Genomic DNA, 27632 nt, shown 5'->3' with positions numbered 1-27632 from the left:
TCCATCTGCTTTGAAGTTTCTAAAATTTTGTGGCTTTTATCCCCTTTTCCTTCTGTTCGTCAGAGTGTATTTATATCATTTAGATTCCTTTTGTTTTAGCACCTAATATATGTGAAACCATGGTGGCGTAGTGGTTAAGTGCTACAGCTGCCAACCGAAAGATCGGCAGTTCAAATCCAACAGGTGCTTCTTGGAAACCCTATGGGGCAGTTCTACTCTGTCCTATACAGTCGGTATGAGTCAGAATTGACTCGATGGCAACTTGTTTGGTTTTTAGTATATGTGCCAGGCACTGTTCCAAGAACTTAAAATTATACTAACTCATTCAATGTTCACAATAGTGTTGCTGTGGTTGTTGTTAGGTACCGTAAAGTTGGTTTTCAACTCATAGTGACCCCACGTGACAGAGTAGAACTGTCCCATAGGGCTTTTTAAGGCTGTAATCTTTACAGGAGCAGATCACCAGGTCTTTCTCCCAAGGAGCCTCTGGGTAAGTTTGAACCACCAACTTTCGGTTAGCAGCCGAGTGCTTAACCATTGTGCCACCAGGGCTCCTTCAAGCAGTATTAGTGCCCCCATTTTCTAGATGAGAACCTGATGTACAGGGAAGAAGATGAGTGTCTTGGTCAAGGCCAAAGAAGTGATCAAGACAGAAACTCTGCCCTGTGCCACTGAGCTTCACATAAAGCTTGCATATTTCTTGTTAAATTTTGTCTGTTTAGTTTTAGTTTTTGCTATTCACATTTCTTTTAGTGTTCATATGAACATAAATCTGGGTGGGATGCCTTCTCATAAATTGGAGAAAACCCAGCATCCCTCTCCAGGGAGTACCCCAAACTCTCCTAGTCCTATACTTAGTTCAAAAAGATAGTTTCTGGTCTCTTTCAGGGGAAGGTCAGTCAGAAGACCCTTCGAGATCGTGCTGCCATGTTGAGTTACTGCTGAAAGCAGTAACTGGGGCAGCATCTGTGGGTCCGGCTGTAGCTCCTCACAGCATCCCCTGAGTCCTAAGCTGTATGGAACCTGGTTACCAGCTCCTTCAGTTCCCACGTTGCCATTTCCTCAAGGCTTGCCCTTGGCCTCTACATGGTTCAAGTGTCAGTCCCACACTACAGACAGAACTGACCCTCTCTGACCAGTTCCCTTCAGGCAGGGTCTGGCTCCTAACCTCCAGCTCCCAAAAGACACAGTCAGCTGAGGGGAAGGCTGTGCAGTCAGATAAGGCAATCCCAGTAATCCACGACCTTTCTCTCAAAATGTAGGTTATTCAATTTTAAATCACTCATTTTAAGAGTACCAATATCCAGTCAAGTCTTGCTCTCCAGAAGATTAAAAGACCAGTTGCCATCAAGCTGACTCTGACTCATGGCAACCCCATGCATCAGAGTAGAACTGTGCTCCATAGGGTTTTAAGTGACTGATTTTTGGAAGTAGATCACCAGGCCTTTCTTCCAAGGCACCCCTGGGTGGACTGGAACCTCCAACCTTTTGGTTGGCAGCTGAGCACATTAACTGTTTGTACCACCCGGCTACTCCAGAAGATTGCTCCACCTTTTAAAGGACATGATAAACCAAAAAACAAACCCATTGCCGTCAAATTGATTCTGACTCATAGTGACCCTATGGGACAGAGTAGAACTGCTCCATAGGGTTTCCAAGGAGTGGCTGGTGGATTCAAACTGCTGACCTTTGGGTTAGCAGCCAAGCTCTTAAACTTCGTTAAACATACACATAAGTTACATTAATGCGGCTTCAGCTGGTTGCCTCTCTGGCCCTGTGTTTCCTGATTTTCACATCAAACCTTAGGGAAGTCTAGAGTTCTACCCCTATGTCTGTGTACTTCGCAGACTTAATGTCAGAACCCTTTTGCCTTGGCCCCTAGCTTCTCATGTGCTATTTTGGTTTCGCTTGCATCGACCCAGGATGCAACACTCAGCCTCCTCGCCGTTCTCTACAAGAAACGTAACCACATCAAGCGTTTCACAGTTTCTGCGGTCTTTCCTGAAGATCCGGTGTCTGAGCGTGCGAAAGAGCAGGGGTCACATGCGCAGCGCACAGCATCCTACCATCTTCGTGCCCCTACACTCTGCTTTTCTCCCAGGTCTACCCCTCCCCACCTTCCACTATTTAGTTGCTTCTTGCTGATTTTGGCCCTTTAGCTTTCATTTAAGGAGCCCTGGTGTCGCAGTGGTTAAAGTACTTGGCTGCTAATGGAAAGGTTGTTGGCTCTAACCCACCATCTGCTCTGCAGGTGAAAGATATGGCAGTCTGCTTCCATGGAAACTCTGTGATGCAGTTCTACTCTGTCCTATAGAGGAGTTATGAGTTGGACTTCATTCCATGTCAATGGGTTTGGCTTTAGTTTGGTTTGGCTTCCATTCCTCCTCCCTTTTGTTAAGAGCTTCACAATTCTCACTTAGGTATCCCTTCCAGCCCATGCAGCTCACCTGCTTGGGAGAAGCAGCCCCCGCCCCCCTCCCCCCCGCCCCCCCCCCCCGGCCCCAGCGCCAGCTTCAAAGGTGGATTTAAGTCAATCCGAATAGCATGTCTGCCTGGTTCAGGGGTGGGTGTGACCAGGGCCAGATTAACCAATAAACAAGGTAAGCAGGGCTTATTTGTGATTACTTACTAATCTTTGATGCGGTGAAAGACATGTGAAATTGTTCACTACATTATGAAGTAGGCACAAGTAAGCCCGTGCATTCCTTGCTTACTGGGTCATCCGTCCCTGTCAGGGATTATAAATTTGAAAAGAGGCTTTGTGTCTGTAGGAAGGTGCTGTAGGGTTGGGAGAGAAACAGTTGCCAGCCATATCTAGAAGCGGAATCTTTGATGTGGTGAAAAAAAGTGAAATCGTTCACTACAAATGATGTAGTAAGCAAGGCAAGCACGCTGTTCATCTTGCCTGTTGGGTAATCTGCCCCTGGGCGTGACCCATTCCCACCAATGAGATGAGAGGGACGTTGGCCTCAGGCTCTAGGAAAGAAGCTTCCTTGCTCCTCTGTGGAAGCTACCTGCAGAGTTGCTCTTTGTGCTGGAGTGGATGGGACTCTTCCAGCCTGGGAAGTTTTGGCAGCCATATGGTGACCATGAGGGAAGCCAGGCATGGGATAATTCAGACCAGGTCTTTGAGGACATCGTTGAGATGTATAAATATTGAACAAACATTTGTTTGAAAGAGACACAGCTCAAAACAGAAACGATACCAACGAGGTAACATTTTAAGACTATAAAAGAGGAGGGAGATAGGAAGGAAAAATGTTCCTTTTAATTTTAACAAATATTTTTTTCTGATGGCAGAAATCCAAAGTCAATCATCTTTTTTAAAAAAACAAGTAGCAACTACTACAAAGCAGAAAAGGGAGAGGAATCAGGTCTAAAACCTGTACTAACATTTATTTAACCTGCTTTAGCCCCTGTGTCTAAATTACCTAGTGCTGCTGTAGCAGAAATACCACAAGTGGATGGCTTTAAGAGAAATTCATTCTTTCACAGTCTAGGAGGCTAGAATTCCCAGTTCAGGATGCCGTTTCCAGGGGAGGGCTTCCTCTGTGTAGGCTGTGGGGGAAGGTCCTTGTCATCAATATTCCCCTGGTCTGGGAGCTTTTCAGTGCAGGGACACTGGGTCCAAAGGATGTGACCTCCTGGCTCTTTTTGCTTGGTGGTAATGAGTTACCCCCTGTCTCTCTGCTTGCTTCTCCCTTTTATATCTCAAAGAGATTGACCGAAAACACATCCTGCCTCGTTAAAATTGTTGTTGTAGTTAGGTGCCTTCGAGTCGGTTCCGACTCATAGCAACCCTATGCACAACAGAACGAAGCACTGCCCGGTCCTGGGTCCTGAGCCATCCTTACAACTGTTGTTATGTTGGAGCTCATCGTTGCAGCCACTGCGTCAGTCCACCTCGTTGAGGGTCTCCCTCTTTTCCGCTGACCCTGTACTCTGCCAAGCATGATGTCCTTCTCCAGAGACTGGTCCCTCCTGACAACATGTCCAAAGTATGTAAGACACAGTATCGCCATCCTTGCTTCTAAGGAGCATTCTGGTTTTACTTCTTCTAAGACAGATTTGTTCGTTCTTTTGGCAGTCCACGGTATATTCAATATTCTTCGCCAACACCACAATTCAAAGGCGTCAACTCTTCTTCTGTCTTCCTTATTCATTTTCCAGCTTTCACATGCTTATGATGCAATTGAAAATACCATGGCTTGGGTCAGGCGCACCTTAGTCTTCAAGGTGACATCTTTGCTCTTCAACACGTTGAAGAGGTCCTTTGCAGCAGATTTACCCATGCAATGCATCTTTTAATTTCTTGACTGCTGTTTCCAGGGCTGTTGATTGTGGATCCAAGTAAAATGAAATCCTTGACAACTTCAATCTTTTCTCCGTTTATCATGATGTTGCTCATTGGTCCAGTTGTGAGGATTTTTGTTTTCTTTAGGTTGAGGTATAATCCATACTGAAGGCTGTGGTCTTTGATCTTCATTAGTAAGTGCTTCAAGTCCTCTTCACTTTCAGCAAGCCAGGTTGTCTCACCTGCATAACGCAGGTTGTTAATGAGTCTTCCTCCAGTCCTGATGCCCTGTTCTTCTTCATATAGTCCAGCTTCTCAGATTATTTGTTCAGCATACATATTAAATAGGTATGGTGAAAGAATACAACCCTGACGCACACCTTACCTGACTTTAAACCAATCAGTATCCCCTTGTTCTGTCCGAACAACTGCCTCTTGATCTATGTAAAAGTTCCTCACGAGCACAATTAAGTGTTCTGGAATTCACATTCTTTGCAGTGTTATCCATAGTTTGTTATGATCCACACAGTCGAATGCCTTAGCGTAGTCAATAAAACACAAGTAAACATTCTTCTGGTATTCTCTGCTTTCAGCCAGGATCCATCTGACATCAGCAATGATATCCCTGGTTCCACATCCTCTTCTGAAACCGGCCTGAATTTCTGGCAGTTCCCTGTTGATATACTGCTGCAGCCGTTTTTGAATGATCTTCAGCAGAATTTTGCTTGCATGTGATGTTAATGATATTGTTCTATAATTTCCACATTCAGTTGGATCACCTTCCTTGGGAATAGGCATAAATATGGATCTCTTCCAATCAGTTGGCCAGGAAGCTGTCTTCCATATTTCTTGGCATAGACAAGTGAGTACCTCCAGCGCTGCATCTGTTGAAACATCTCAATTGATATTCCGTCAGTTCCTGGAGCCTTGTTTTTCGTCAATGCCTTCAGAGCAGCTTGGACTTCTTCCTTCAGACCATTGGTTCCTGATCATATGCCACCTCTTGAAATGGTTGAATAGTGACTAATTCTTTTTGGTATAATATAATAATGACTCTGTGTGTTCCTTCCATCTTCTTTTGATGCTTCCTGCATCATTTAATATTTTCCCCATGGAATCCTTCACTATTGCAACTTGAGGCTTGAATTTTTTCTTTAGTTCTTTCAGCTTGAGAAACGCTGAGTGTGTTCTTCCCTTTTGGTTTTCCATCTCCAGCTCTTTGCACATGTCATTATAATACTTTACTTTGTCTTCTAGAGAGGCCCTTTGAAATCTTCTGTTCAGTTCTTTTACTTCATCAATTCTTCCTTTTGCTTTAGGTGCTTGACGTTCGAGAGCAAGTTTCAGAGTCTCCTCTGACATCCATCTTGGTCTTTTCTTTCTTTCCTGTCTTTTCAATGACCTCTTGCTTTCTTCATGAATGATGTCCTTGATGTCCTTCCACAACTCGTCTGGTCTGTGGTCACTAGTGTTCAATGCATCAAATCTATTCTTCAGATGGTCTCTAAATTCAGGTGGGATATATTCAAGGTCATATTTCGGCTCTCGTGGACTTGCTCTGATTTTCTTCAGTTTCAGCTTGAACTTGCATATGAGCAATTGATGGTCTGTTCCACAGTCGGCCCCTGGCCTTGTTCTGACTGATGATATTGAGCTTTTCCATCGTCTCTTTCCACAGATGTAGTCAATTTGATCTCTGTGTGTTCCATCTGGTGAGGTACATGTGTATAGTTGCTGTTTATGTTGATTAAAGAAGGTATTTGCAATGAAGAAGTCATTGGTCTTGCAAAATTCTTTCATTCGATCTCTGGCATTGTTTCTATCACCAAGGCCATGTTTTCCAACTACTGATCCTTATTCTTTGTTTCCAACTTTCGCATTAAAATCAGCAGTAATTATCAATACATCTTGATTGCATGTTGCATCTATTTCAGACTGCAGCAGCTGAGAAAAATCTTCTATTTTTTCATCTTTGGCCCTAGTGGTTGGTGCATAAATTTGAATAATAGTCGTATTAACTGGTCTTCCTTGTAGGCGTATGGATATTATCCTATCACTGACAGCATTGTACTTCAGGATAGATCTTGAAACATTCTTTTTGAAGATGAATGCAACACCATTCCTCTTCGAGTTGTCATTCCCAGCATAGTAGACTATATGATTGTCCGATTCAAAATGGCCAATACCGGTCCATTTCAGCTCACTAATGCCTAGGATATCGATGTTTATGCATTCCATTTCATTTTTGATGATTTCCAATTTTTGTAGGTTCGTACTTCGTACATTCCAGGTTCCTATTATTAATGGCTGTTTGCAGCTATTTCTTCTTATTTTGAGTCGTGCCACATCAGCAAATGAAGGTCCTGAAAGCTTTACTCCACCCATGTCACTAAGGTTGACTCTACTTTGAGGAGACAGCTCTTCCCCAGTCACCTTTTGAGTGCCTTCCAACCTGGGGGGCTCATCTTCCAGCACTGTATCAGACGATGTTCCGCTGCTATTCATAAGGTTTTCACTGGCTAATGCTTTTCGGAAGTAGACTGCTGGGTCCTTCTTCCCAATCTGTCTTAGTCTGGAAGCTCAGCTGAAACCTGTCCTCCATGGGTGACCCTGCTGGTATCTGAATACCAGTGGCATAGCTTCCAGCATCACAGCAACACACAAGCTCCCACAGTATGACAAACTGACAGACATGTGGGGACCTCGTTAACACAACTGCCTCTAGTCCTACCTTATTAACTTCATAGAGGTAGGATTTACAGCACATAGGAAAATCACATCAGATGACAAAATGGTGAACGATCACACAATACTGGAAATCATGGCCTAGTCAAGTCGACACATATTTTTGGGGAACGCAATTCAATCCATAACACTCTAGTTTCTTTATTCATTCAATAATACCAAACCAACAATCTGCCGTCCTCTTGGTCAGCAGCCGTAGCACTTAACCACTATACCACCAGGGTTTTCTCATTCAATAATAATTATCAGTAATTATCCAGTAATGATATATAATTAATATAGGTTATTAATTATATTAACAATAATATATTAATATTATTATAAGTGTATCAAGGAGCCCCTGGGTAGTGCAAACGTTTAAATGCTTGACTAGCAGCTGAAAGGTTGGCTGTTTGAACCCACTCAGAAGTACCTCAGCTCTGGTGATCTGCTTCCAAAAGTTCACAGCCTTAAAAATGTTATGGAGCAGCTCTACTCTGCACACATGGGGTGGCCATGAATCGGAGCCGACTCAATAGCAGCTACCTAACAACAACAATGATTATATAATTTGCCAATTTCCCACTACATACTTGCACTGTATTACATGCTATGGAAACAGTGGTGAGCAAGACCCTTTCTCTGCCATTTTGGAATTGTAGCCTAGTGACCAAAGAAAAAGTCCTCATTGTAGCTCTCCAGCTATCAGCCATGTGCCTTCACCATACCAACCCTGTCACCAAGCATTATCTCTGAGATGAGGACCTCCAGGCATGCTATCACCCAAACTGCCAGACCTCAAGACTAGTGTTTTTATCAAGTCAATCCCTGAATATCAGCCAGAGCCACAGTCCCAGATCCACAAAGTCAAGAGGCATGGTCTACAAGGAACTCAGGAAAATTTGAGTGTCATTCTTTCCTTAGATGGGAGTGATTTTCACTTCATTCAACCACCTTCTCCCCTACCCTCTAACTTTCTGTGCCTTTAGCAAATGGCTTTGCTAAAGCCAGACAGTACCCTCAGCTCTGAGAGGACCTCAAAGACCATGGTAGCCCTTGGGTGGGGAAGGATGAGGAATCTGTCCCTGATTTTGCATCGGCTGTGCTGAGTACGGTGTGGGGGCTTCGAAGATTTTAGGTGATGGGAAAGTCCGGAATGGAAGATGGTAGGGTGATGAGTGAGTTGGGGGCAGTCTTCAAGCTTGAAGCATTGGCTAAGTCCATGGCTGAATGAAACCTACCTGACAGACAAAGGTTTTATTTTCATTTCATTGATAAATGAAGAAATTCTAGATTTAGGATTTATGAGAATTATAATCAAATATGTTTGCAGATCTGACAAGGAAAAATGTTGTTACTCATTGATCAATAAATTCACACCACTTTTTTTTTAAAATAATTTTTATTGTGCTTTAAGTGAAAGTATACAAATCAAGTCAGTCTCTCACACAAAAACCCACATACACCTTGCTACACACTCCCAGTTACTCTCCCCCTAATGAGACAGCCCTCTCTCTCCCTCCACTCTCTCTTTTCGTGTCCATTTCACCAGCTTCTAACCCCCTCCACCCTCTCGTCTCCCCACCAGGCAGGAGATGCCAACATAGTTTCAAGTGTCCAGCTGATCCAAGAAGCTCACTCCTCACCAGCATCCCTCTCCAACCCATTGTCCAGTCCAATCCATGTCTGAAGAGTTGGCTTTGGGAATGGCTCCTGTCCGGGGTCAACAGAAGGTCTGGGGTCCATGACAACTGGGGTCCTTCCAGTCTCAGTCAGGCCATTAAGTCTGGTCTTATGAGAATGTGGGGTCTGCATCCCACTGCTCTCCTGCCCTCTCAGGGGTTCTCTGTTGTGTTCCCTGTCAGGGCAGTCATCGGCTGTAGCCGGGCACCATTTAGTTCTTCTGGTCTCAGGATGATGTAGTCGCTGGTTCATGTGGTCCTTTCTGTCCTTGGGCTCGTAATCACCTTGTGTCCTTGGTGTTCTTCATTCTCCTTTGATCCAGGTGGGTTGAGACCAATTGGCTGCTTGCTAGCATTTAAGACCCCAGACACCGCTCTTCAAAGTGGGATGCAGAATGTTTTCTTAATAGATTTAGTATGCCAATTGACTTAGATGTCCTCTGAAACCATGGTCCCCAGACCCCTGCCCCTGCTACGCTGGCCTTCGAAGCATTCAGTTTATTCAGGAAACTTCTTTGCTTTTGGTTCAGTCCAATTGTGCTGACCTCCCCTGTATTGTGTGCTGTCTTTCCCTTCACCTAAAGTAGTTCTTATCTAGTATCTAATTAGTGAACACCCCTCTCCCACCCTCCCTCCCTCCCCCTTCTCGTAACCACGAAAGAATGTTTTCTTCTCAGTTTAAACTATTTCTCGAGTTCTTATAATAGTGGTCTTATACAATATTTGTCCTTTTGCAACTGACTAATTTCACTCAGCATAATGCCTTCCAGGTTCCTCCATGTTACAAAATGTTTCACAGATTCCTCACTGTTCTTTATCGATGTGTAGTATTCCATTGTGTGAATATACCATAATTTATTTATCCATTCATCCGTTGATGGGCACCTTGGTTGCTTTCATCTTTTTGCTATTGTAAACAGTGCTGCAATAAACATGGGTATGCATATATCTGTTCGTGTAAAGACTCTTATTTCTCTAGGATATATTCCAAGGAGTGGGATTGTTGGATTGTATGGTAGTTCTATTTCTAGCTTTTTAAGGAAGTGCCAAATCAATTTCCAAAGTGGTTGTATAATTTTACATTCCCACCAGCAGTGTAGAAGTGTTCCAATATCTCCACAGCCTCCCCAACATTTATTCTTTTGTGTTTTTTGGATTAATGCCAGCCTTTCGGAGTGAGATGAAATCTCATTGTAGTTTTGATCTGCATTTCTCTAATGGCTAATGATCGTGAACATTTCCTCATATATCTATTAGCTACCTGAATGTCTTCGTTAGTGAAGTGTCTATTCATATCTTTTGCCCATTTTTTAATTGGGTTATTTGTCTTTTTGCAGTTGAGTTTTTGCAGTATCATGTCGATTTCATGCTGATCAGAAATGTCATAGCTAAAAACTTTTTCCCAGTCTGTAGGTAGTCTTTTTACACTTTTGGTGAAGTCTTTGGATGAGCATAGGTGTTTGATTTTTAGGAGCTCCCAGTTATCTGGCTTTTCTTCTACATTCTTAGTAATGTTTTGTATGCTGTTTATGCCGTGTATTAAGGCTCCTAACATTGTCCCTATTTTTTCTTCCATGATCTTTATTGTTTTAGATTTTATATTTAGGTCTTTGACCCATTTTGAGTTAGTTTTTGTACATGGAGTGAGGTATGGGTCTTGTTTCATTTTTTTGCAGATGGATATCCAGTTATGTCAGCACCATTTGTTAAAAAGACTGTCTTTTCCCCATTTAACTGCTTTGGGGCCTTTGTCAAATATCAACTGCTCATATGTGGATGGATTTATGTCTGGATTCTCAATTCTGTTCCGTTGGTCCATGTATCTGTTGTACCAGTGCCAGGCTGTTTTGACTACTGTGGCGGTATTATAGGTTCTAAAATCAGGTAAAGTAAGGCCCCCCACTTTGTTCTTCTTTTTCAGTAATGCCTTGTTTATCCAGGGCCTCTTTCCCTTCCTTATGAAATTGGTAATTTGTTTCTCCCTCTCATTAAAGAATGTCCTTGGGATTTGGATCGGAATTGCATTAAATGTATAGATCGCTTTTGGCAGAATAGACATTTTTATAATATTACGTCTTCCTATCCACGAGCAAGGTATGTTCTTCCACTTATGTAAGTCTCTTTTGGTTTCTTGCAGAAGTGTATTGTAGTTTTCTTTGTATAGGTCTTTTACATCTCTGGTAAGATTTATTCCTAAGTATTTTATCTTCTTGGGGGCTACTGTAAATGGCATTGATTTGGTGATTTCCTCTTCGACGTTCTTTTTGTTGGTGTAGAGGAATCCAACTGATTTTTGTATGTTTATCTTGTATCCTGATACTCTGCTGAACTCTTCTATTAGTTTCAGTAGTTTTCTGGAGGATTCCTTAGGGTTTTCTGTGTATAAGATCATGTCATCTGCAAATAGAGATACTTTTACTTCTTCCTTGCCAATCTGGATGCCCTTTATTTCTTTATCTAACCTAATTGCTCTGGCTAGGACTTCTAGCACAATGTTAAATAAGAGTGGTGATAAAGGGCATCCTTGTCTGGTTCCTGATCTCAATGGGAATGTTTTCAGGCTCTCTGCATTTAGGGTGACGTTGGCTGTTGGCTTTGTATAAATGCCCTTTATTATGCTGAGAAATTTTCCTTCTATTCCTATTTTGCTGAGGGTTTTTATCATGAATGAGTGTTGAACTTTGTCAAATGCCTTTTCTGCATCAATTGATAAAATCATGTGATTCTTGTCTTTTGTTTTATTTGTGTGGTGGATTACAGTAATTGTTTTCCTAATATTGAACCATCCCTGCATACCTCGTATGAATCCTCCTTGGTCATGGTGAATTATTTTTTTTGATATGTTGTTGAATTCTATTGGCTAGAATTTTGTTGAGGATTTTTGCATCTATATTCATGAGGGATATAGGTCTATAATTTTCTTTTCTTCTGGTGTCTTTACCTGGTTTTGGTATCAGGGATATGGTGGCTTCATAGAATGAGTTTGGTAGTATTCCATCCTTTTCTATGCTCTGAAATACCTTTAGTAGTAGTGGTGTTAACTCTTCTCTGAAAGTTTGGTAGAACTCTGCAGTGAAGCCATCCAGACCAGGGCTTTTTTTGTTGTTGTTGTTGGGAATTTTTTGATTACCTTTTCAATCTCTTCTTTTCTTATGGGCCTATTTAGTTGTTCTACCTCTGTTTCTGTTAGTTTAGGTAGGTAGTGTGTTTCTAGGAATTCATCCATTTCTTTCAGGTTTTCAAATCTGAGTATAGTTTTTCATAGTAATCTGATATGATTCTTTTAATTTCAGTTGGGTCTGATGTAATATCACCTATCTCATTTCTTATTCAGGTTATTTGCTTCCTCTCCTGTTTTTCTTTTGTCAGTTTGTTTTGTTTCCTATCAGGGTAGTCATTGGTTGTAGCCGGGCATCATCTAGTTCTTCTGGTCTCAGGCTGATGTAGTTTCTGGTTTATGTAGCCCTTTCTGTCATAGTTACCTTGTATCTTTGGTGTTCTTCGTTCTCCTTTGTTCCAGGTGGGCTGAGACCAATTGATGCATCTTAGATGGCCACTTACTAGCATTTAAGACCCCAGAAGCCACTCACCAAAGTGGGATGCAGAATGTTTTAATACATTTTGTTATGCCAATTGACCTAGATGTCCCCTGAAACCATGGTCCTCAGACCCCCACCCCTGCTATTCTGGCCTTTGAAGTGTTCAGTTGTATTCAGAAAACTTCTTTGCTTTTGGTTTAGTCCAGTTGTGCTGACCTCTCCTGTATTGTATGTTGTCTTTCCCTTCACCTAAAATAGTTCTTGTGTACTATTTGTTTGGTGAATACCCCTCTTCCTCTCTCCCCACCCTATAACCATCAAAGAATATTTTCTTCTGTGTTTAAACTATTTCTTGAGTTCTTATAATAGCAGTCTTATACAATATCTGTCCTTTTGCAAATGACTAACTTCACTCAGCATAATGCCTTCCCATTTCCTCCATGTTATGAGATGTATTAACAAGAGTTTTGTCTTTAATTTTGAAAGATTTCTGCTTGAGTATTTTAAGCTAAGACTTGGCCTCATGGGAGGCAGGGCTTTGGGTTGAAGAAGTGGCAGGTTGAGGGAAGTCAAGAGGTCTGGCGTCTGCTCTTTGTTCTGCCTCTCTTCTCTGACTAATCAGGTTAACCTCTAGCTGCCTCAATTTCTGCTTTGGCAAAAGGATGATCATTAGCCTCATACTTTAACTCAAGATTTCCAGAACATTTAAGGAAAAACCTGTATTGAAAGATGTAGAGCAAGTTGTGGGGCTCAAGTGTGGGAGACTGGTCTCCCTTCCTACGTGAGGAATGGAACCTTGGTCTCTAAAAGGCCTCTGTTCTTTCTCCATGCTGTCGTCTCCCTACCTCCATGCCAAATTGACTAATTTGTCCAAACTGCCAATTTACTAGTTCATATTGTGTTGAGAGAGAGGTGCTTTTTGCCACTTAGCAGCCATTGCCATAGCCACAGCCACAGCCACAGCTGAGCTCTCATCCAACCCAAAGGATTGTTTTTTTCCAGCCCAGCAGATAAAGCAATCCACAGGGTGGTAGAAAGTCAGAACCATATGGGACACCCAAAGACGGTCTAGTCTCCTTCCCCCACCCCTCGTGTTATAGAAGGGCAGTGATTTGACCAAAGTCATGGGTTTAATGGAAGAACTGGAACAGGCTGCAGTGCCAGGAGGCCATGTGGCTGAATGACTAATTACAGTGTCTCTGGGGACAGACTGCCTGGGTTTCAATTCTATGTCCACCACTTCTGAGCTGGGTGACTTTGGGCAAGTTATTTAATATCAAGAGCCTGGTCCACCATCTTGGCCCATTCAAAGCGCTTTGTAGTGTAGGATTGTGTGCGAGGCCATAGTCATAAATACAACACTGTGGCTGGGGCAGAGATGCTGGACAAATTTGAATCATCCATCCGGTCGTGTTTTCCTTCCTTCACTCCTCCTCCCCCTTCTCCTCTTCTTCTTTTTCTCTTCCTCTTCTTCTTCTTCCTCTTTCTCTTCCTCCACTCTTTCTCCTTCCTCTTCTCCTCATCTTCCTCTTCTCTCTTCCCCTCCCCCATTTGTTCTCCTTTCCCCCTTTTCCTTCCTCTTCCTGCTTTTCTTCCTCCACTCCTTTCTCTTCTCCTCCTCCTTATTCTTTGAAATCAATTTATATTAAATGACTAACAAACAAACAAAAACTACCGAACCTGTCTTTTCCCACACACACACAAAAATAACAAAGTTGGATGATTAAATGAACTAAGGCAGTGAATTACTTATTGCTGAATAACTACAATGCTCTGACTTCCCCCAAATTAATTTTTCTCCTAGCTTTATAACTTGAGGAGACATTTCTTTCTAATGTGACTCGGCACATACTTTCAGAAAAATCTCAAGTTGTAATTTCATTTTTTTTTTTTTACTCTCTGTAACTGTCTGACTCGTGACCTGAGCCTTAATTAGTCCTACTTGATGCTTAGTCTTGGCTAAATTTGCTTGTTGCTCATCCCCTGGACTAAGCTTGTGGGTGGCCACATGTTTGTAGAATGGCTATTTCATCAAGTATGCAATCCTTGGGAACAATACCCCAGAGTGAATGAAATGGGCAATGGGGAGCTTGCTGCACTTTACAAAAATAAAGAAGCAGGAAAACCCCCTTCACCGGTGTAAATTGATTAGCCACACAGACTTCAGCAGGGCATGAAGAATGAATCGTGGCCCCTTCCCTGTGTGAGGACCATCCTACCCATGCAGGCCCCAAGCGTGTTCACAAGCACAGACACGCGTGTGTACTTACACACATCTCTAGAGCCCAATTCAGGGCCCAGTTTAAATGGATTGTACACACGTGTCATATGCAGCTGCAGAGTTAATATGTACGGCTGCGATGTATTCACATGTGTAGACACACTCCTCTGGCAAACACACGGTCTGTCCTGAACAAACCATGTCATTAGAATATTTCTTTTTGTTCTATTTGTCCAATGTCAAACACTCGCTCCTTCAGATAACCAGTGTCTTATAAGCCCCGTGCTGGCCCACACTCCTGCAAGGGCTGGGACAAAGAGATGATGTTACAGTCTGGTTTCTATGGCAACAGAGGAGGGGTAATGAAAACCGAAATGTTGGCAACACCCATTCTGACAACTGTGACATAATTCAGGTTATTACTAGGACGCAACTACCAAAGAAGCACAAGTGTCATGACCTTGCTGCTCATGTCGACGAAAAGCTGCACTGCACATTTCTCTTAGTTGGGCTGCTAAGAGGAAGGAAACGTGAAACATACACACACACACACCTCATTTTCTGCATGTAAAATGTGTGTGTTCTTTAAAAGCCAGTGGTTGGCTGGTTTTCCGGACATGATGTGGTTGAAGCTGTCATCGTAATGGAAATTCATTGCTGTAGCTATGGTAAATCGAGTTTTCTGCCTGTGCTGAATGCATTAGTCTAATGAGATGTTTGCAGCCGGAGAGCAGGGCTGCTGGAGACTAACTGTGAGTGACTCGCACACGAGTGGAAGACAGGTTTTGCAATACTCGGTTTGCATGTGCAGGAAGTCATCTGTCTTCTGAGCTAACATTCCTGGCCCAGTAAAGAACCTGACCAGGGCTCTGGTGAACACGCTGTAGGTAAGGGACATGCACAATTGGAGGGGTGTGTCTCTGACACGGAATCCTTCTTGTCTGTCAGTGTGACAGCTTACCTGCTTTAGTTTTTCCTGGGTTGCATGCCTACCTCTGTGGCAATTCGCAAGTGTCCTGCACTAGAAGCATGAGCCCAGCAGGTAAACGTTAGTCCCTGCTACTCAAAATACTTCTAATTTCTTAACCAGCTCTCAGAGGTGAAGGTGCAGCATAGAAGTATATGGTCTATAAATGTGGGGTATAGACCAGTCATTGGTCTTTAACTATGCATTTAAATATGTAGAAAGATAATTTTTTTCTAAATGTCAACTCAAAGAACTGGTTAGCTTTTTTTTTTTTTGCACTGTGATTTCGCTTTGCTTTTTAATTAAAAAAAAAGTTATAGTATGTCTTGGGATAAAAATATTTACCTAAAATTTGTTTATTGTAATTGATGGGTTGTGAACATGCATAAGTGGTTTTTTATAGAATTTGGAATTTATATGGGGTATTCTACGTGTCTTTGTGCTTTTTTTTTCCCCCCTGATTTACCAGGCATAGATAAGCATACTATTTATTGCTAGTGGCTGGTTTGGGGTCGTTTTGGGGAAAAAACAGGTGACTGTGGAGTGTCAGGAGCAGTTTTCCAAAGTTCAAGTACAGAGCCACCTCCTTCCCAGGTGGAGTGCTGTGGAACTACAATCAGTTTCTCTGTCCTCTTCTCAGCTTCGTCAGATGTTCTCTCTCATTTGCTCTGGGTGGGACAGGACCCACGCATGAGGGTGAAGGCTACCCTGTAAGTGCTTTTACTGATCGTTGATTCACTTAAGTCAAAGTTCTTTCTGCTATTTGTGATAGTAAAGGGGATGTGGTTTATTGTCTGGTCTCCTAGAGTTAATGAAGAGGTTCAAGAGGGCTAGTTAGACAATCAGGAACTATCCGAGACAGTGGCTGCTTGGTTGGTCTAAGGTGCTATGGTACTTGATAAAATGATCCAGTTTCGTCAGAAACAATACTAATTGAATAGGACAGAGAAGTTTGTTGTGTACCCTTGTGTTTTTCCTCCTTTTCAACCACAGGGATCGTTTCTGAAGAGTGAGGGACATAGTTGCTTTTTTTCTCAAGACCTTTTTTTTTTTAATAAAAAAGAATATTTGGAGTAAAAGGGTAAAAACAACTACAAAAGAATTAAGAGTGTTGTACATGACCGAAGGAGGGTATATTATTTGTGTGGGAGTATTTTTTTGTGCTGTGTGGTAGAATTAGTCTGAAAAATGAACGGGGCATTTGAGCAACAGCAGCTCCGTGCAGATGACCGAGGAAAGCAGTAGTGACCGACTAAACTCACATAAAATGTTAATGTAGGACCTTCAATTTTAAGGAAGTTGTTTGGTGGCTTTAAACAAGTTTTTGACAAACATTCTTAAAAATATGAATCTGTTTTCTTTCAACTTTATAATATTTGGTAAATTTATCAGTCTCCTTGATTTTTGGCATTGCAATAACAGCACAATTTCTACAAAAAGAACAAACAATTCTTTTGTTTACGATGTTTAAATTTCTTCCCTCTGCCACACACACACACACACACACACACACACACGTAAATGAATGATAAAAAAAAGAAAAGGAAAGAAAACAATAATAGAAACTAGAGTAAATTGCTTTTCATTTGCTTTTGGTGGTGTATTTTAGAGGAGAATGAAACCAGCAGAAAGAGTTTCACTTTCTGGTTCTTGGTTTCTGGGGGCTGTGGTCGCATGGCATGGCTCGCTCCTTCAGCAGCAGGTAAGGTGAGCAGACCAGCTGCTAGCAAGCTAAACCCAGATATTCTAAGAACGATTTTACATGGAAAATTTTTAAAAAGTACTGACTCTTTTGTTTATGTTAAGTAATATTTACTTAATAGAAAAATTCAAACCATACCCAAAGCACAACGATATAATTAAAAAAAAAATTTTTTTTTTTAACTGAAAGAACTTTAAATGTTGGGGAAAAGCATAAACAGATTGAGTTAAATGTCTCATCATATGATGACTTTTATTTATTTTTTTAATCTCAGTTTTGGACCTCGAATACTTAACTTCAGGGAATCATAACTGAAGCTCCCTTGAATCCAAACACGAAACACTCACGGAGGAATAACTTTTACATAAATCTGGGGAGTTTAATTTTACAGGTTTTTGTAGATAGGTTTACAACTTTATGTGTGCAGAGTCTACTTCGCACGCATCACACAGGTACACAGTCATGCCTTAAGACATGTACCTTAGGGAGAATATTTGGTCGGCAGAGGTGGGGGCTGAAGCTCAGACCTCACTCCCAGGAGCCTTGTTAGAGCTCAGCAGGACATTTTTCCTCCCCATGTCTGTGTCCCTCAGCATCACACCAACTCTGGTACCCCAGGTGTGCTCAGCACAGCCCACACACTCTGAAGAAAATAGGGAAGGGGCCTGTGTCCCTCACCCAGGCTTTAGAATTCCAAGCACCTCCAGGGTCGTTCTGTCTGGCTTGCCTCCCACAGACTTCAGCTTTTATTTGGAGAAGGGGTGGGAGAGAAGGGAAAGGATAAGGGGAAGGGCTCTCCTCCAGGTTAATTATTACAGAGCACAACATTTGCTCTAATATTTCAGAGATGGAGTTTGCGAAAGCAGCCCCCCCGGTGGTGTGAGCACATAGGCTTCTTTCTTTGGGTGAGCAAATTCGACATTTCTAGGAGGGAGATTCATTTAAGTGCCTCTTTGGACATTTTACACCTTAATCTTGCCATCTCCCAAAAGGCTAGTTGGAGATTTATACGTTTTTTATGTTTCTTTCGCCTTCCAAGGCAGACAAATGAGGAGAGAGGAGGGGGATTCAAAACTGCCTCTGGGAGAAAAATCAAATGTAATAGAAGCCACCCATGCGTCTAGTAAATTACTCTAAATTTTAATTAATGAGTCACAAAAGCTACACTATGAGCTTTAAAAATTACCCCTTTATCAATAAGGTGATAATTAACTTTCTCTGGAATTAACAATTCTCTCCGACCCGGGCAGTATGCAGCAGAGGAAGTTCTCTGGAACACTGCCATTTTTAAACAATTGGCCTTTTGGCAAACCTGCTGGATTTTAATTCAAACATCTATTGTGAATTTTCCAATGTGGTTGGAAGACCATTACCATCACCCAAATCATACTGAAATTTCTGAGCTCTAAAGAGTGGCTTGAACTGTTTGGATTGCATTTGAATCTATTGCTTTCTGTCTCCTTTTCCTTTTCTACCTTTTCCTCCAAAGCCTCTGCATTTGCAAGAGTGGCACGCTCTCAGCTGTGCTGTAAATCTCTGCTAGAGTACCTGCTATAAATCGCCGGGGCGATTCCTGCATTTGTTGGTATACCCGTACCAAGTTGGAGCGCTTTGGCTGTGAGCCCACTGGGTTCTAAATGTTTTTCATTGTTGCATTTATTTCAGTTTCAGTTTTGGCAAGGGTTCGTTCCTTAATAATTCTGCAGACTCTCACCATGATTTGTCAGATGCAGAGATTTAGATCGAGAGACTTGAAGGAGAGAAGCTGTGGGCACAAGGGCCATTTTGGAAATGCCGACCACATTAATGTCCGAAGAGGCACGGAGGCATTTGGCATGTCAGAGCAGGCTGGTCCACACGACCCTGCTTGGACACACGCACACACACCACACACACACCTCAGTGTCACTAGTGGGCAGCACTCGGGGCATCCTCATTAGAGATGCTGCTGTTTAGCCATAACAGCTGGAAGGCTATTGGTGACGGGTGCAAATCACCCATTCTGAAGTCAAACCTCTCTCTCTCCCCTCTGAATTCTTCCAAAGTTAGCCTTGCTGGGCTCCTGCTTCTCTCAGCCTAGAGCCCCAGCCAGGACGTGATACTCGTGACAAGACTTCCTGCTGGGCTAACCTGGCAGACCTGACATGGGTGAGAACACCCCTGCCTTCAGGCTGGAGGGACCAAGACAGGCAGCAAGCAGGCTTTGTGCATTCTGGAATAAATCAGCGCTTTGCAATCAGGACAGGCGGTTTGCCACCACCGAGGAGATAAAACACCTCTTGCTTCTTGGAATGATTACTTCTTGGACTACTATTTTAGGACAGAAAGGAATTTATTACCCAGTGGCAGTTCTCACTTAGTACTAAGCTGAAAAGTCCTTCCACTGAATCCATTTGATACCCTGTAGCAATGGGAATAGTTCTGAGATCCGCACTGCAGACTTCCCTGGGATTACTGTTACTGTTTGTAGCAGCCGTGTCTTACAGAGAAACAGCGATGCGAGATCATATACATCCTCTCCACGTTCCCACCAATTGAGGCACATTCTACTTAGTTTTTTATTTGTGGAGAGGCAAATGTGCATTTCTGTTCTGGCAGCTGCATTTATTCATTTGTATTTTTTTACTGTTGTAAATATATGTATACACACATATCTATCTAAACTTTTGCCAGCGTAACATTTTTTCCCATGTGCAATTCAGTGACATGAATTCCATTAACCATGTGGTGCAATCAGCACCAATATCTGTTGCCGAATTTTTCATTGATTAGGTGAATGGAACTTGGCGGCACCTTCACTGATTCTCAGGAATGATTGTGCATTCCTACAGGGAGGTTGTGTCAGCCCTTTGAGGAAGGGGCTGGGCTGAGGAGTAGGGGGCTTACTTTCTCCATAAGGCACACAGTAGCAGAAGCAGAGGAGTGAAGTTGGCCATTGTGAGAAAATTAATGTGCCAAAGGAAAAGAGTGTCAATGCTGTACTTTCAGAGGTGGTGACATTGTCCCATTAGCACCATGATGGTGACTCAACTTCTGGGAGATGAATGTTTGGTAACAAAAGCCTTTGCCCTTTTCTCTCTGTGCTGATAGAGCAAAAGCCCTAATTCTTTCAAAACAGAAACACATGGCTTGAAAGTAATCCCAAAGAAATATGCAGTCCCAAGTACTAAACTTGGGGACAAATACTGAGCTGGGCAGGGCAAAGAATTACTCTGGTTGGGTCCAAGTTCAGTGCCAGCAGGAAATGGCACTGAACAAAGAGGTTGTTGTTGTTAGGTGCCGTCAAGTCAATTCTGACTCATAGTGACCTCATATGACAAAGTAGAACTGCCCCATAGGGTTTTCTAGGATTTAATCTTTACAGGAGCAGATTGCCAGCCCTTCTCCTTTGGAGATGCTGGGTGGACTCGAACTGCCAACCTTTTGGCTAACAGCTGAGCATTTAACCATTGTGCCACCAGGGCTCCTTGAACAAAGAAGTACTGGGATAAAACCTCGAGAAAGGAGCCTATTCCTTCCGGAGAGGACTTGACCATCGCATCCCCTCCTATGTGCCCTGAGGCAGTTCAGAAAGGATTCGGTAACAGCTAACAGTAGCATACGGCTCTCAGCTTATAGACCTACGAGTCCTTTTCTTTTGGGTTGAAGGACAGATTTTCTCTTTTCCGTTCCCCTTTTGTCCACAAGTCATCCCAGCACATCCTCACTCTGTTGAGAAAACCAGGGTTGAACACTAAGGAGTGTGTTTGTCTCTCTGGTGCCTGGAGCCAGGCTCCAAGTCCTCTCACCAAAGAGTGTTAACACTCCCAGGGGCTGTGTCTGAGATTCTGCCTTGGAAGCAGTTTTAGAGCCTGCCTGGTGCTGGCCTCTGGATTTTATCCTGTTTTGACAGGCAACCACGGCCTTGGCAAATGAGGACAAGAAGAGTTGAAGAGAAAAACACAAGGCAAAAGCCACCCCCGGGGCATTCATGGAAGTCATGTAACAAATAATTCGTTTGGGTCTAACAATTTCTGACCTATTGCAGGATGAAGGGAATCATCCTTCTTCTTTGTGGCCTTCCAAAAAAGAGGGATGACCTCTTTCCTTTACAGTCCTTTAGGATTTCGTGCCCTCACTGTCGGGAAATTATGGTGATGTCAAAGCCTTATCAAACAATTAGTTACTAAGTCATGCTGTTTGACCCAAAGATAATAACTCAAAAATGCTGTGGTGCAAACAGTTGTTAAGCACTTGCCTATTAGCCCAAAGGTTGGTGGTTAGAATCCACCCAGAGGCACCTCAGAAGACAGGCCTGGCAATCCACTTCTGAAAGGTCACAGCCTTGAAAACCCGATGAAGCAGTTCTATTCTGCACGTGTGGGGTTGCCATGAGTTCAAATCCACTTGATGACAACAACAACAAGGAACTCCTCTGTGGGAATAGATTTCTGTCATTTTTTAGTCTTAAGAAACCTATAGTCATTGGTTAGATTCTGGCAAGGTGTGGTCCATGCTATAGCTATTGTCAACTGTGCTGGGGAGTTTGCTGTGAGATTCAGGGGTCAATCCAATAGCCGTCTGTATGTTCCCCCTTGCAGTGGGAATCCCCCCTTTCAGATATCAAAAGATGCTCAAGCACATTTGACTATATCTCTTTTTTACCTCATTTACAAAAATGCTTCAGGTGGAAAGCTGTAGATAGCTTTAAATTTCAATGTACAAATTACGAATGAAGCATAGAAACAGTGAGGAAAAAACTGGTCCTAATGCTTGAGATCACCACCTGCAGTGTGAAAAATTAGCTGTTTGTTGTCAGTGTTTTGTTTGTAACATAATTAATGTTAGATATTTAACATAAATATTGAGGATGAGCTGTCTGGTAGGGTTTTGTTGGTCCCTGACAGGGAAATGGTTAATTGGTCCTGGAGTGAGAAGCTGTACAACTGTGCATTGCCTTAATGAGACTGGATGAGTATAAACTCTCTGCAGGGAAATGAAGTTAAAAAAAACTCCATTTCGGGTGTGCTGTGTCTGAGAATGTAGTCTAACAGAAAGGCTGGAGGTTCCAAAACATCAGCCACTGAAAACAGTGTGGAGCACAGTTCTACTCTGACACACGTGAGGTCACCAGGAGTTGGAGTTGATTCAAGAACAACTGACTATTTGGTGCGTGAGAATGAGTGGGCATTGATAAAGTGATGGTATAGAATACTGGTCTTCTATCTATTGCCTTCGTTTTTAGTTAGAAGTCATTTGGCATGAACCCAGTAAAGAGTAAAACAACTAAAATGCTCTGAAAGCAAAATGAAGAGAAAGTACATTCAGAAAAATTTGTCTCATACTTGTTTCCCTGGAAGCAACCCAAATCCTGCTCAGGTCAAGTGCTGAGAAATTGATTTCTTTGTAATTATTATGAGACCAAGGTAGTGTGGAATTAACTGGAAGTATGATTACTTTTTTTTTTTTGGTATATATTTCTAGTCACAGGTTAGGTCGTTGTTTTTATAAGTATATTTGATATTTTCATGCCTTTAGAAAAGAAATTCCGTAGGACCAAAGACACCACTGGTCCCTGTAGATGTCTAACACTGAACAGTGTGATTTATGTGGCTTCCTGGATAATTTCAGGAAATCCAGGCTACCCTTTGGCCGAGATTTCCTGTATTCTGCTGTGTACTTTGTAGCTTGATGATCGGTTTCCAGGGGAGTTTCTCTCTCATCCCTGAGAACAGAGACTTGGGACAGAATAAGGAGAATTTATACTGGGTCCACTTAAATCCCAGACCATTTTCCAGTGAGCCTATTCCTCTGTGGAAGTTGGAAGTTAAAGATACAATAATAATAATCAAAATAGTGAGCTTGCGGGAAACACATCTGACATTTGAAGGAAAGAGCTAGAAGCACAAAACTACCCTCTGAGAAGTGGTCTCTAAGAGAATCCCAGGTTTTACAGTGCATGGGTTTTGGAGGTCTCCCTCCCCGAGCCTCACATTCTTCCCTGGTGTCGCTGAGAGCAGGTCCCTACCTTCAGGAGGCTGCGTGTCCATTGCTAGGAAGCCCATCTTGCTAGCTAGGGCTTCAGAGAACACCTCTTCCTCTAATTTCCTCCTCCAGTAACTCCCTCCTCTTCTGAGTGCCTACTTTTGTCCTCAGAGTCACACAGAATAAATCCAAATGGAGCAGGATGGATTTGGGGTTGGAAAAGCCAGTTTAATAGCTAACGCAGTGGGCCTGGGCAAGTAGCGTGGCATCTCTGAGCCTTGCTGTCCTCAGCAATACATGGGGATGGTATTCTTTATCAGTCCCCACGGGACTGCTGAGTGGCTGAAAGTTGACAGCACAAGCAGTTACGAATGTCTGACTTATGGACAAATCATTCGTGCCCTTCAGTGTTACGTAAATGTGTGCTGACTTTGAAACAATTGAATCAGCCCCTACTTGCAACAAATTCTTCATCACAATCCCTTTCGCTTGCTGCACATACAGCCTTTAAATCATTGAAAAGGCCTCGAGCTTTTTCTTGCACTAAAAAAAGGCCAAAAACCAAACCCAGTGCCTTCGAGTCAATTCCGACTCATAGCAACCCTATAGGACAGAGTAGAACTGCCCCGTAGAGTTTCCAAGGAGCACCTAGCAGATTCAAACTGCCGACCCTTTGATTAGCAGCCATATCACCTAACCTACTCCGCCAGGGTTTCCTTTCTTGCACTAAAGTAAGGTTAAAGAAGAACCCTATGTTCCTTTTCTGACTTACCTACAAATTTGACTTAAAGCCTCACTTCTGAACTGATCTTGTTCATAACCTGGGGACTGCTTGTATATGGAAAAGGGTTTCATAAACTGTAAAGTTCTATATAGATGGAAATAAATACATATGCAGTTATTGAGCATCATGGGCTAGATGCTGAGGGAAGCACTAAACCTTTTATTTAATTACCTTATTTAATCCACACAGGAAGTCATGTAGGAGGAGCTATTTTCATCTCCATTTCCAGATGGGTAAACTGAGGCTTACGTTAAACAACTTGCCCAAAGCTACATGGCCATATGAAGTCCCCTGGGCCTTTTCTTCTCTAGTTCTGAAAAGCAGCTTTGGGCGTTTGTGTCTTTTCACCCGTGATGGCTGAAGAGAAAGAGTCCTTTTATGCCTCAGAGCCAGCTGCTCCTGCTCTGCCTGGCTGGGCTGTTCCCAGGTCTAGCAGGTTCCAGAAAGGAAATGATTCCCTGGTGTTTCCACTTGGAAAGGCATTTTTGATCCACAGCAAACTTCTCTTAAAGCAGTGGGTTCTCAGTCTTGTCAGACACAGCCTCCATTTTTATTACACATATTTTTTAATACCCTGTTTACAATCCCGAAGTGAAATTCCCAGATAATATAACCCCACCTACACCCATAATTTCAGAAAAAAATCAATATGATGTCAAAATTGAAATGTAAAGAGGAATGAGGGTAAAGTCATTTACAATTACTTCTGGTGCCATTACACTCACCCTGGAAGACATAATGAAGTGGTGAGGGGGTGACACCTACTCCCAGAAGCTCCATGTGGGCTATCCCTCCAGTGCAGACTGAAATAGGTGAGTGGTATTAGTGACACAGTTGCCACAAGCTGGTTCAGTCTCTGGTGACAAGATTTTCCGAAACGGTGAACCAACCAACCATTTGCCGTAGAGTTGATTCCAACTCATGGCAACCCTATGTGTTTCAGAGCAGAACTGCTCCATAGGGTTTTCAAGGCTGTGTCCTTTTGGAAGCAGATTGCCAGACCTACCTTCTGAGGTGCCTTTGGGTGGGTTTGAACCACCAGCCTTAAAAAAAAACAACTCTGGTTGTTGAATGTTTCGAAGGCCAGAGTAGCAGGGATAGGGGTTTGAGGACCATGGTTTCAGGAGACACCTAGGTCAACTGGCATAACAAAACGTATTAAAAAATGTTCTGCATCCCACTTTAGTGAGGGGTGTCTGGGGTCTTAAACGCTAGCAAGTGGCCATCTAAGGTGCATCAATTGGCCTCAACCCACCTGGAACAAAGGAGAAAGAAGAACACCAAAGACATATGGTAAAGATGAGCCCAAGAGACAGAAAGAGCAACATAAACTAGAGACTCCATCAGCCTGAGACTGGAAGAACTAGATGGTCCCCGGCTACCACCACTGACTGCCCTGATAGGGAACACAACAGAGAATCCCCGATGGAGCAGGAGAACAGTGGGATGCAGACCTCAAATTCTCATAAAACGACCAGAATTAATGGCCTGACTGAGACTAGAAGGACCCCAGAGGTCATGGTCCTAGACCCTTTGTTAGCCCAAGACTGGAACCATTCCCAAAGCTAAGTCTTTAAACAGGGATTGGACTGGACTGTAAGACAGAAAATGATTCTGGTGAGGAGTGAGCTTCTTGGCTCAAGTAGACACATGAGGTTATGTGGGCAGCTCCTGTCTGGAGGTGAAATGAAAAGGCAAAGAGGGACAGGAGCTGGTTGAATGGACAGGGGGAATACAGGGTGGAGAGGAAGAATGTGCTTTCCCATTGGGGGAAAACAGCTAGGAGTACATAGCAAGGCGTGTGTAAGTTTTTGTATGAGAGACTGACTTGATTTGTAAAATTTAACTTAAAGCATGATAAACAAACAAACTCTGGTTATGTTTTTAAGCACCTAGTTGAGCACTTAACTGTTTGTGCCATCCAGAGACTTCCAAAATGGAACAACTCTTGGTAAAGTTCTGAACAAAATAGAGAACAGTCTTCCTTGATTTACATAATAAATGCATTCCTGGGAAATAAAGTACATGTTATAGCTGAGTAAAAATACATTGTGTCTATATGTAACATGAGCTTAGTTCTGTGTTGAGATCATTACAAGTGGGATTTTCACCTTCATGACTATATGGCGAGATGATGATTCACTGTGCGTGATTGCTGGTGCATCGCAGGACACCGTGCGTTCATGGTCTCTGCTCTCTAAGTGCCAGTAATGCTTGCCCCACCCCCAACATTGTACCAAATAAAACCATCCCCAGCACATTTCCAAAATGCCCCTCTGCAGGGAATGTTAGCAGGACGGATGAGCACCTGTGGATTAGAGCATGCCAACCTGCACTCATTTTATTCTCTGGTGCAATGGTTAAGTATTTGGCTGTTAACTGAAGGATCAGTGGTTTAAACCCATTGGCAGCTCCTCAGGAGAAAATCCTGGAAATCTGCTCCTTTAAAGATTACGGCCTAGAAAACCTTATGGGTCAGTTTTCTGTCATATAGGGTCACTATTAGTTGGAATTAACTCCACAGCAGACAACAACAAAAACAACATCTCCCCAACACCTGGTGAGTTACGGCTCAGCAAAAAGACGGTGCTGTTTTTCCAGTTCCCTACGTGATCACTATGCACAGCCCTCTCAGAGATCGTGGTGAGAATTTTGGAGTACCTCTGACATTCTGGGCAGGTATTTGCTAGTGAATTTCCTTTAAAAGCTACACCTTTAGGCTAAGTGAGAAGACATTTTCTATCATTTGTCTCGATCTCCTTCAGATTATGTACAGGCTTTGTCATAAATATATTGTTGTAGAGTTGGTTCTGACTCATAGCGACCCTATGTGCAACAGAATGAAACACTGCCCAGTCCTACACCCTCCTCACAATCGTTTTTATGCTTGAGCCCCTTGTTGCAGTCACCGTGTCAATCCATCTCGTTGAGGGTCTTTCTCTCTTTTACTGATCCTCTGCTTTACCAAGCACGATGTCCTTCTCCAGAGACTCATCCCTCCTGATAACATGTCGAAAGTATGTGAGACAAAGTCTCACCATCCTTGCTTCTAAGGAGCATTCTGGCTGTACTTCTTCCAAGACAGATTTGCCCTTTCTTTTGGCAGCCCAAGATACATTCAATACTCTTAGCCAACACCATAATTCAAAGGAGTCAATTCTTCAGTCTTCCTTATTCATTGTCTAGCTGTCACATGCATATGAGGTGATTGACAACACCATCCTTGGGTAAGGTGCATCTTAGTCTTCAAGGTGACATCTTTGCTTTTTTATACTTTAAGGAGGTCTTTTGCAGCAGATTTGCCCAATGCAATATGTCATTTGATTTCTTGACTGTTGCTTCCATGGGTGTAGATTGTGGATCCAATCATAAATACTGTATTTTAAAAAAATATCTCACTATTCCATGGGTGTGCTTTTAGTTATTAACACTTACTGAGGCAGCATAATGGTACAGGCATTGCTGTAGGTAGCCACATGATGAGCCTGGAATGTATCATTCCATTGCACAGACAGAAAAACAGAGATTGAATGAGTTTAACCTGCTCCAGGTTGCCTCTTGTTGTGAGCTGCTGAGTCAATTCTTACTCATAGTGACCTCATATGACAGAGTAAAACTGTCCCATAGAGTTTTCTAGGCAGTAATCTTTAAGGGAGAAGATTGGCACATCTTTCTCCTGTGGAGCCACAGGGCGGGTTTGAACTACCCCAATTTTTTTTTTTAATAATTTTTATTGTGCTTTAAGTGAAAGTTTA

The 27632-nt window shown here is 42.7% G+C and overlaps 1 protein-coding gene across 14 annotated transcripts in view; it reads left to right on the top strand.

Annotated features, from left to right (window-relative positions):
- Positions 1-15090: 15090 nt before the first annotated feature.
- Positions 15091-27632, top strand: part of SCML4 (Scm polycomb group protein like 4) — a 164948-nt gene continuing 152406 nt past the window's right edge. For 3 of the 14 annotated variants that reach the window (XM_049898868.1, XM_049898526.1, XM_049898617.1), the window contains exon 1: positions 15098-15347. Coding sequence is in view for 1 of the 14 variants with exons in the window: in XM_049898693.1 (XP_049754650.1) it covers positions 15490-15502 (13 nt within the window). In the remaining 13 variants the exon portion in view is untranslated. The other 11 variants (XM_049899262.1, XM_049899445.1, XM_049899356.1 and 8 more) reach the window with 8 other exon arrangements.

Source organism: Elephas maximus, chromosome 1, assembly GCF_024166365.1.
Source record: "Elephas maximus indicus isolate mEleMax1 chromosome 1, mEleMax1 primary haplotype, whole genome shotgun sequence".
Lineage (NCBI taxonomy): Eukaryota > Metazoa > Chordata > Mammalia > Proboscidea > Elephantidae > Elephas > Elephas maximus.
The sequence above is the reverse complement of the archived record's forward strand: the minus strand, read 5'-3'. Positions and strand labels throughout refer to the sequence as shown.